The 10,907-nt window shown below is 39.4% G+C and overlaps 1 protein-coding gene across 1 annotated transcript in view; it reads right to left on the bottom strand.

Moving 5' to 3' along the window:
- Window positions 1–5,331: 5,331 nt before the first annotated feature.
- The window catches only part of LOC149146590 (uncharacterized), a 66,593-nt gene continuing 61,017 nt past the window's right edge, over window positions 5,332–10,907 (bottom strand). Inside the window, exons 2-3 of the mRNA XM_089452816.1 lie at window positions 5,616–8,540; window positions 5,332–5,468 (exon numbers count right to left, since the gene is read on the bottom strand). Coding sequence (XP_089308942.1) covers window positions 5,332–5,468; window positions 5,616–8,540 — 3,062 coding nt within the window. The remainder of the gene's footprint in view (window positions 5,469–5,615; window positions 8,541–10,907) is intronic.

The following is a 10,907-nucleotide window of genomic DNA, read 5'->3' as shown; positions in this document are numbered from 1 at the left end:
ACAATACAGAGAACATAGAGAATCCACAGAGTACTTACCGGAAGTTTCATGCTTGTGTTTCGCCCGATTTTGCCTCCATTCCCAAATGGGTTCGGATTCAGTTTCGTTCTCATTTCGGAATTTCTCTAGAAATGCCTTGTTGTATTTCTTCTCTGGCTCAGGTAAATGATACATTTGCCTTAAATCATCAGCCTTGAATGAACCGAAGATTCTCCCATCTTTGGTGCAGAAAGTTCTGTCTGTAATTGGGATTTCCTCAATTGCCCACTTTACTACATCCGTAAATGGGAGAATTTTCTCCCGAGCTGCTATCCGATGAAGGAAAGAGTCGGCCGAGTCTTTCAAAGTACCATCAGATTTTCTACTGGAACCCGTTGTAGCTTGTACTGCCGTCACCTTTGGTTCTTCGACTTCGATCAAATTATAGGTACTTTGCCAAGTGGTCTTGGCGAGTCCTAAGCATGTAGTATCAGATATTAATCCTTTATTTTTATTTGCTGGATCAGCGACGACTTGTCCTGTGGCTGACGCAGTGGAAGCGACTGTGGTTTTCTTAGACTTCTTCCCCATTCTGCTTGAATCTATTACTTCGGAAGAATTCTGCACAGTAGTGGAAATAAGCGTAACACAGAGAATTGGTAGCGAAAACCAAATATGAGTGAGATATATTGATCAATGTGTGATGAGGGATTAACTTTAAAGTGGCCGCGGTTACAATCTATGAGAAGATTTTTAGACTTACTATTTCATTAAATGGCTGTTAAAACCTGCCAATCCTTTAAATGCCCATCATATCATTAATCGGCCGAATGATTTGTTTAAGCGTGCCTTGAATGTTTTGGCGGTTGAGCGCAGGTAAATCACTGTTTGTAAGATAAGGCTTTTAATACGAATTAATCGTAATATCCCTCTGCTTTAACGGCTTTTTGAAGTTTGCGCTTTTGGTTTTATCGTAATCAGGTGTCGAGGAAAACTTAAATCTTCATATTGACACCTTTTGAATTCCCCGATCGCCGATGGCGATATCGCATCGCATCATATTGGGAGTATGGGCACTTTAAAAAGCATGCATGGTATATCGCCGATCGCCGATATGCGATATCGCATCGCATTGGATCGAAATACACTTTAAAAAGCATGCATAGTGTATCGCTGATCGCCGATAGTGATATTATTGCGTCGGAGCAAACCGATGGGTTTTTAAGTTATGCCTCCTTTGATAGTGCGATATGCGATCTTGCGATCGCTTTATCGCAGTGATAAAAGATTGATTATTTATATTATAAGACTAAAATTGGTTTGTCAAAAAGGTTTTTTATATTGTTTTCATTTTGTTTTCGAACCTTTTTGAATAATACAAAGTTGATACCAATCAAAACTAAAAGGGACCCATTTCATATGATAGTTTTGTGAATAAAAATGATATGAAATGGGGGGTTGTTGTAGAGCACAACAGGACCCAATGGTATCCTGCCACTTGGCACTTCCCCATTCATTGAATTTTCTCCATGTCGTCTCCTCCTGTCACTTGGATAAGTCAAACATAAAATTTGACTTGCTCTAACTTCTTCATATCAAATCGGATTCAAGTGTCATTCGCACCGTTGGAATTAGGATGATGAGAACTTCGATCCGATGCTACGTTTATCCATATTCTGCCACTTTTAGTTTTTAGCCTTTTTCCATGCCACTGGTACTTTCTGAAGATCCATCTAGATCATCAAGTCAGCAAGGGAGGAGAGAAAGAAAATTTCTTATTGTCTGAATCTCAATAGAAGGCATTCACAGAGTTGAAACATTTCCTTTGCTCTGCACGAGTGCTCACACTACCAGACTTGCAAAAACCATTTGAGATTGAGACAGATGCCTCTGACTATGCTATTGGGGTAGTCCTTACTCAACAGGGGAATCCGGTGGCATATCATAGTGAGACACTTTTAGACACAGTCCAAGTGTCCCACTTATGAAAAATAGATGTATTCCATTGTGCAGGCTTGTCGATAATGGAAGCATTACATTTTGGGGAATGAAACGGTCATCCAAATAGACCACCAACCCCTGCAGTTCATACATATGTAAGGGAAGTTGTAGGATGATCACCATTAGAAGTGGTCCACATACTTGCAACAATTACATTTGAATATCAGGTATAAGAAGGGTAGCACCAATAATGTTGTAGTCTTCCTCAGCCAACCACCTATCATGGCATTAACCATTGTGCTCAACAATTGTGGGCACGAGACTTATGATTGGCCACTTTTCTACAAAAGCAACCCAAAATTCAGCCAGACATACCATACGATCTTGGAGGGTCAACAAGTTCCATATTTTCACCTCCAGGATGCTCTGTTATGCCACCTGGGATACCTTTATGTTCCTTCAAGCGAGCATGCGAATATGATTTGGGAAGTGCACTATAGTCGGTCTGCTAGGAATTTCGGGGTTGAGAAAATGGTGGTTGTACTGCAGAAGTATTTCAATTGGCCGGATCTTTGACAGGACGTTGGGAAGTACATCATATCCTGCATTACCTACATCATTGCCAAGCCAACCATCAAGAAGCAAGGCCTCTATACTCCACTGCCTACCCCTATTCGACCTTGGGAATCCATCTCCATGGATTACATGTCAGGTATTCTTTCTACTAAGCATGGAAATGACTGCGTTTTTGTGGTCGTCGATAGATTCTTGAATATGGCCATTATGATGGCCTACAAGAAGAATATCACAGTAGAAGCCACCGCTAAACTCTTATTTGAGAGAGTGTGGGTACACTTTGGGATCCCATAGTTTATCATCTCAGATTGGCATAGTAGGTTCCTCAGTACATTTTGGTCCAGTCTCTAGTCGATGTTGGACACCAAGCTCACTAAGTCCACGACTTTTCAACCGTAAACTGATGGCCAGCCAGAGGTCGTCAACACGATGATCATACACATTTTTCACTTGTACAACTCAAAGCATCCACACACATGGGATGAGAGCCTCCCATATGTCAAACACAGCTATAACCAGGATCTCCATAGCTCGACTGGCCACAACCCTTTTCAAGTGGGCTTGGGATTCCAGCCACTATGTCCCATTGATGTGGCCATACCATTTGCAGCAACTCAGGAAGATTCAGCTCATGTCCAGTCCGAAGCCGACAAGGCAAATAGCTTCATTGAGCACATTCAAGACATCTGCCAATAGGTCCATGACATATTGGACAAATCCAATGTTAAGTACATGATCAACATCAGGTGCCACACAAGTTCTAGGTGGCCGACAAAGTTTGGCTACATTTGCAAAAGGAGTGCCTTGTTGGGCCCCACCCAAGATTCGCCCGCTTTGATATGGGACATACACTATCACCAAGTCTGTGGGAGATAATTTTTTTGAGCTCAACATTCCTGCATTACTTGGCCTGCATCAAGTGTTCAATGTGGATCGCCTTCGACCATACTTTCCACCATTATTGGACACATCTCACATTGCAGAACAACTCACACCAACAGAGTTAAATACAGAATGCATGGAACAAGATGAAAATGATCAGATCATGGACATGTAGACCAACAACACTTGCTAGCAGAAGATCCAACTGTATCGAGTTGTCAAAGCTGGGCAATTCTTACATCAAGACAAATGGCTCACTAGGGACCAAGTTCAATAGAAGTTTCCTCATCTCATGGAGGAACTCAATGCAATGGAGACCATTGCTTCCTAAGGGGGGAGGACTGATCCAATTGGATATTAGTGGCCATCTGTCTATTCCACTTAGACCCTCACCATTGTTGTTTTAGTTTTTTTTCTTCAGTTTCCTTAATTGTAGCACAATTTACTATTTTTGGCATTTTTTCAGGTCCTGAACTTCCGGAGCCATTTTGAGGCCCTAAACAACATTTTTTTGGAAAAATTCCTCCTTAGAAATTGTCAAAGGCATTTTTCCAAAAAAACGTTGTTTAGGGCCTCAAAACAGCTCCGGAAGTTCAGGACTCGAAAAACTGCCAAAAATAGTAACCTGTGCTACAACTAAGGAAACTGAAAAAAACTGAAAGAAAAATGGTGAGGGTCTAAGTGGAATAGGTGGGTGGCCACCAATATCCACCTGGATCATGAAATGACTATTCATGCCGGTAAAAATGCTATAATTATCTTGAAAGTCCATTTTGACAGAATGTAAGTGAAAGATATTGGTTGGTTTTTAGGTTGCATAGAGAAGAAAAGACTGAACCTATTTGAACCTGTGAAAGGATAGGAAGAACATAACTTCATTAGATTAATAACTATGTATATGAACTCTCTTTTTTTTGTATATAAAAGACAACATATTTTTTCTTCTGAAAAAAAATCACGATAGAAAACACCAAAGAAACTTGTAGTACATATTAGAATTTTAGTTTAAAAAAAAAGGTTTTAAAAAAAACAAAATTCTCCATCTGCTCACTTTGCTAGTAGCTCCAGGTTATCATGAGGAATTGGTCAGTCTAGTCTACAGACTTCCTCTGACTTTCTTGTGTGAAAGGAAATGTCCCATCTATGTTCTCTATTGTAGTTGCCCTAGGATAACATAGTATTATGACACAAGGGCATAATGCCCATTATATAAACTGAAACTTTGCTGAACTATATCTCAGTGACCTTGATTTGTAGAATGATCAACTCCATCACTGGATCATACCGTGCCATTGAAATTGGCCAACACATTCAACTAGGAGTGTTCATTAACACAAAGGAGCAGAAAATTGATTACCATATCCAAACCTTTGATCCCTCTACATGAACGAAATATCTGCAGCTCCAGAATTCTAAAGCCAACAACCATATATATTTAAGATCTTCCACGGATGGGTGCCATGAGGAATAAAACTCATGATCCATGGATGAACGTGCCCATGACATTCATATATGCCTATCATGTTTGAAATTATTTACATGCCCACCAACAACTGCCCAATGCCATAGTGCTCCGCTTATCCTTGAAATTTGATCTTGTTTCCACTTATTCCAAGGCCTAAGTGGGTAACTAATACAATGAGGGACTGACTTCATGGTATAGGTTCAAATTGAGTCACTCCAAAATCCAACTCCAATTCCCCTTTTTCTAGTGTAGCTCCTCTATTAGCCAAAAAGTTTTCCCTATCATTCAAATGTCATAGCATATCAATTTTCTCAAATTGGTTTAAATTCATTATGATTCTTTGAAGTGTTTTTTTCCAAGGAAAAAAATGAACTTTTTTATAAGAAATAAAAAAGTTACAAAGCATATGAGTTAACATTCTGCAAAAAAGCTGCCTGATAAGGAGCAAAGACTCCTCTGATAAAGATCATCAGCACCCCTACAGAGCACTAACAAAGTCTCCTGTACTCGGCCTGAACAGCCACAACCAAGAAAAAAGAGCTGAAGTCCACAGTGTCTCCTGGGTCTCCTTTCATGAGGAAAACAACCCAGGAAAAACCATACAGTAACCAGATCACAATCCGCTCTATCAAACCAGAGCATAACAGTATATAAGAGGAAATAAAAACATAGTTGACATATGCCACCGATATCATATGAAACACAGATAATCTAGTGCATATAGATGGAAACCAAAAAAAACATTATATGTTTGGAGGGAGATCCGACACACGGATCTGATCCTGAACCTGTTCTGTTACTCTCCAAGAGCCCACAGCTTGCTGCAGGCCTTCTTTAGATAGTCGATCCGCCTCCTCATTGTACTCCCTGTAGATGTGGTCAATAGAAAAGACATTAAACTGCTGTTTTAACATTTGAATTTCTTCTAGTAAAGGCATCAACATATAGTGCTGGCATCTATGTTTCCCATTAACCCAGTTAACAACATTCATCGAATCTCCAAAAATCTGAACTGTGAGGATATTTTTGTGAAAGAGCCAACAAAGGAGCAGCTTTAAAGCAGAGAGTTCAGCAAAGTTATTTGTTCCCCTCCCTATTCCCACTGAGGCCTTTAGTGAGTGAGAATCGCTAAGATGTATGCACACCCCAGCACCCGTGTAATCGTTTTGAGCTGCCCCGTCAAAGAAAGCCCATGGTATCCCATCTCTGATACGAGGTTCCTTCCGCGGGACAAGATTTGCAGGTTCCTCCTTTACAGGAATGCTTTCAAGGATGGCACTGCTTTGAATGGCAATAGCAGCCACCGGGGTCGACAAGTCTCTAAAAATGCTACGATTCCTTGCAATCCAAATACCCCAACAAATGATGGGGGGTAAATTCCTCAGATTCCTCTCTTGAAAGTGATTCCACCAATATTCCCAGGCTGAGGCCATACACTCTCCCTCCCATCTTAATTTTACATTTATGAGCCTTTCCGCTTCATTCCAAACCTGTTTTGTAAAAGGGCATGATAGGAAAAGATGGGAAATGGATTTGGAGTCAGCAAAACACAGGGGACATCTTCCAGGACCCTGCTTAAACCGGGCCTGAAGAATTTCCCAAGTAGGAATCTTATGGTTTAAGGCGCACCAAAACTGTAGCCAGCCTTTATTCTTCATCAAGAAACTGTAGCCAGCCTTTGGAGAATATAGCCCTGTCTCCGCATGAGCCCAAACCAGAGAGTCCGGCCTATCCTTTATTCTTACATTGGATCTTCTAAGCTCCTGAATGAATAGCTGCCATTCATTCCTCCAGGCGGGATCTATTCCTAGATCGACTTCAGACTTCCAAGCCTGCCCCCATATAGATGACTGCTCCATATTTGCAATCTGCCTTAAGTTTCTAATTCCAATATCGTCCAGGTGAGTGAGCATTCCAGGAGAAAGAGCAAAACCCTCACTACACCCAACCCACGGGTCCCTACCGATCCTCAAATTCTCTCCATTTCCGACCCGCCAAGCCAGCCCTTGTTCAATTACCTTAAAAGCCTCAGAAGTGGCTTTCCAGATGACAGAACAGTTTCTTCCTTTTTTGTTTGGCGTTCTAATCCAATCTTCGAGTGGAGTAGGGTCAATGTACTTTCTCTTAACTACCTTCGTCCAGAGATTCTCCATGGAGATGATTCTCCATCCTGATTTAGCTGCTAAGGCTAGGCTGAAGTCAGTGGGACTTTTCAATCCCCATCCACCCCAGTCTTTTGGTCTTGCGATCTTGTCCCATGCCACCCATGGAAGGACGGAATCCTCTTTTGACCCAGACCACAGAAACCTACTGCAAATCTGCTTTATTTTGTGAAGAATCCCTTTTGGGATCCAGGTCAATGCTGCCCAAAAAACCGGAATAGCCTGAAGGACTGAATTTACCAATGTAAGTCTTCCTGCCCTAGAAAGCCACTTGAAACTCCAATGGGATATTTTTTGTTCAATCTTCGCAATTAGCCAATTCCAGTCTTGCTTTCTGTAAGATGATGGTTTAAGCCAAAAACCAAGATATTTGAACGGCTGCTCCATATTACAGGTTCCAAAAGGCAAGTGAGCAGCAATCATAGCCTCCTCCTGTCTATTGAAGCCTTCGAAAATTAGTTGAGACTTTCTCTCATTTATTTGAAGCCCTGTAGCTTTCAGGAACTGATCAAGAATGCGCTTAATCTCTAAAATTTCATTTAAGTTCCCATTTGAAAACAAAAGAATATCATCGACAAAGAGCAGATGAGTAATGAACAGATTAACAGCAACTTCCAAACCTTTTACCAAACCTGAGCTTTTTGCCTTTGCAATAAGTCTGCTCAAGCCTTCTGCAGCAAGAAGGAATAGCAGGGGGGAAAGCGGACACCCTTGTCGCAGCCCTCTTTGACTTTTAAAGAATTGAGAAGCAGCTCCATTTATCAGGACAGCAAAATTTACATTTGTGATACATCCCATGATCCAATTTATGAAGCCCACCTGGAACCCCAGGTGTGTCAAGAGTAGCTTTAAATACATCCAACTGACCCTGTCATATGCTTTAGATAGGTCTATTTTGAGCACTGCCCCCTTTTTGTTTGCTTGCCTGATACTGTGAATAGTTTCTTGAGCTACCCCTATAGCTTCATGAATTTGGCGCCCATCCAAGAAACCAAATTGCTCCTTTGAAATACAGCAAGATAAAAAGGGTTTCAGGCGAACTGCAATGATCTTTGCTATAATCTTGTAGATGGTATTGCACAGAGAGATAGGCCTAAAGTCTTCAAAAGAACCAGGGTCTTCTTTTTTTGGAATAAGAGCTATGAAAGTTGCATTGAACGGACCATAGATTTCTCCTTTCACTCTAGATTCCTCCACCACTTCAGTAATTTCTGCCCCGATAGATTCAAAAAAGTGTGTAAATAGTTCTATGGTCCATCCATCGGGCCCTGGACTTTTATCTTTTGCCATAGACTTTATTACACTTTCTACTTCTTCCTTTGTCACTTCTCTAAAAAGATCTTCAGCTTCTTCCTCCTCCACAAAACGAGGAAAAGCCTGGGCAGTTCTGATTATTTCAGGCAGTGAGATCCCCCCAGGATCGGAGAAGAGAGATTGGAAGTGATTCTTTCCCATAGAGGACAGATCTTCAAATGATGTGGCCTCCCTGCCTTCAGAATCCCTCAGCTTCCAGATAGTATTTGCATTCCTCCGCCCTTTTGCATAATTATGAAAAAATTTTGTGTTTTCATCCCCTGCTTTCAGCCAAATAGCTCTGCTTTTCAATCTCCACTCCTCTTCTCTATCCAATAAGATCTTCGCTTTTCTCTTTTCCAGAGCCAGGATTCTTTCTTTCGATTCCTGGGATGCATAAGCATCAGTCTTTGGGTCTTCAAGAACTCCCAGGGCCTCATCAATACTGACTAGCTCTTCAATTTGTTTTTTCCTTCTAGCTGAAGCCCATTCTTTGAAGTGTTGGGTCAAGAATAGAATTGAATTTGGCAATTTATAGTTTCCTGATAAAAATTAAATTTGGTTTATTAAACAACAAGAAAGGTAAGGAATTAATTGAATTGCTTTATAATTTATTTTTTATCTTTGAAAAGTTTTATTAGATCACTAAATTTTCAATGAGATAAAATGTTAGAAAGGTGGGTATTGTAGTAGATATTTTGAAATTGTGATATAATATGGGTGAACTTATGAAAAAAAATTCCATCTTCAATTCCCTCAGTATCACTAAAATGACATTATTTTTATCTACAAAGTTTTGGAAAATGTCCAATGCTTTTATTCATTGTAGAGGATAAAATTCCACTAAGATAAATTGGATTCATCATTATACTTAATTATTTTGAAGTTAAAATTAATATACCAATATATATTGTCAATTGGATTTATTCAACGTGGTTGGGAGGATTGATTTTTATCCTTTTCACTCAATTTTAATTCCCACAAATGACATGATATATATATGTTTTGAATAAAAGAGAAGACAAGACATGAAATTAATATCTTAAAATAAATTTATAATAATTACATGTTTTCTCTTGCCTTCAAAGTATGTAAAATACTTTAACATCAATGGATACTTTTCTTATTGATTGACTTAGCATTATTCTATCTTTCCTCATTTTCCAAACCTACCCAATGAAGACCCACACTAACATATTGACGTAATATGTTTTCAATATATATCCAACTAATACATATATGTTGGTATGTATATTAGTGTCTATACGAACATATACCATCATACATAGATATATATCTAGTATATGTATCGATACAAACATATAATAGTATATATGTTGACTATTATGTATGTGTATATATGTTTTTATATCTACCAAGTATATATTTTCTCTATTATAAATACTAGTTAAATATGTTTGTATATTAATATATACACATATTACATAGGCATGTATACTATAGTATATAATGGCATATTATATTGGTATATATACTAATATACGTACATAACTCATATGTCCATAAACTAAGGGCTCCTTAAGTCCCTAGAAGTGTTGTTTCACACCCTAAAGGATCATGGTCATCTGATTACATCATTTCCCAGCAGTTCCACCTGAAAAAATACTCAGAATTGGCCAAAACTGGACCATACAGGCTACTCCTTGGGCAAGGTGCAATGCATACTAACTGCCTAACTGGCCAAGTGCAATGCATACTCAAATGGCCTTTTGTGGGGTGCAATGAGCGTGAATAGACAAATGGAAAAGATAGTTTTCAAGGTGGATGATCATGGAATCTTCCAGAAACTTCTCCTATGACACTTGCCTCTCTGAATTCGCCCAGGGATGAGTAAGAGATCATGAAATCTCCAAGTGGAACCAAGAACTATTAGTGGAATGACACTAGTCAAAAACCCAGAGCTGACTCACACCCTTGCAAGACCTCTATAAATGGATCCCTCATCTGAGATATCTGGAGGCTGGAATTTTGTATTTTGTAAGGAAGTGTTGTTGGTTTGTTGGTGAGAATAGACATTGCATTGTTGGGTGATATGCTTGTTCATAAGGTGAAGAGGGCTTGTAAAAATGGGAGGATGATGTTGGATCAGACAACTAGGTTGGAATCCTCTCTTACATTTCTATTAATAAAGTTCTTTGAGTTTTCCTCCATATAATCTTGTATTTGTGAATCTTATTGTTTATGAATGCAATTGTATGGTTAATGTGTTTTTGATTCCGCATTGTTTATGATGTTTTATATAGAGATGATTTGATAGTTTTCTGTTACTTTGACTCTACATGTACTCTTTGAAGTGGGAAAAGTAGGAGAGGAGTGGAAAATTCTATCAAGGAAAGCAGAAATCAAGCTAGGATCAAAGAGAAAGATCTAGGTTGGTCTTCTTTTCTTCTCTTCCATCTATCACACTTAAAGGAACTCTTGAAAATCTTTCATTGTTTGTTTCTAAGATAGCTACCCATCTTAGTGGGACTAGCAGTTCGAATAGACACTAGTTTTCCTTGAAACACCACCCAATTCACACTATAGGAATCCAAAGCCCATAGTGCCTACACCTGCAAACTAGCAAGAATCCAGAGCACCCCATGTCT

Source organism: Pinus tabuliformis, chromosome X (assembly GCF_031772625.1).
Source record: "Pinus tabuliformis cultivar Carrire ecotype Pingquan chromosome X, CPIR1, whole genome shotgun sequence".
NCBI lineage: Eukaryota > Viridiplantae > Streptophyta > Pinopsida > Pinales > Pinaceae > Pinus > Pinus tabuliformis.
This window is presented reverse-complemented; position numbering and strand designations above follow the sequence as displayed.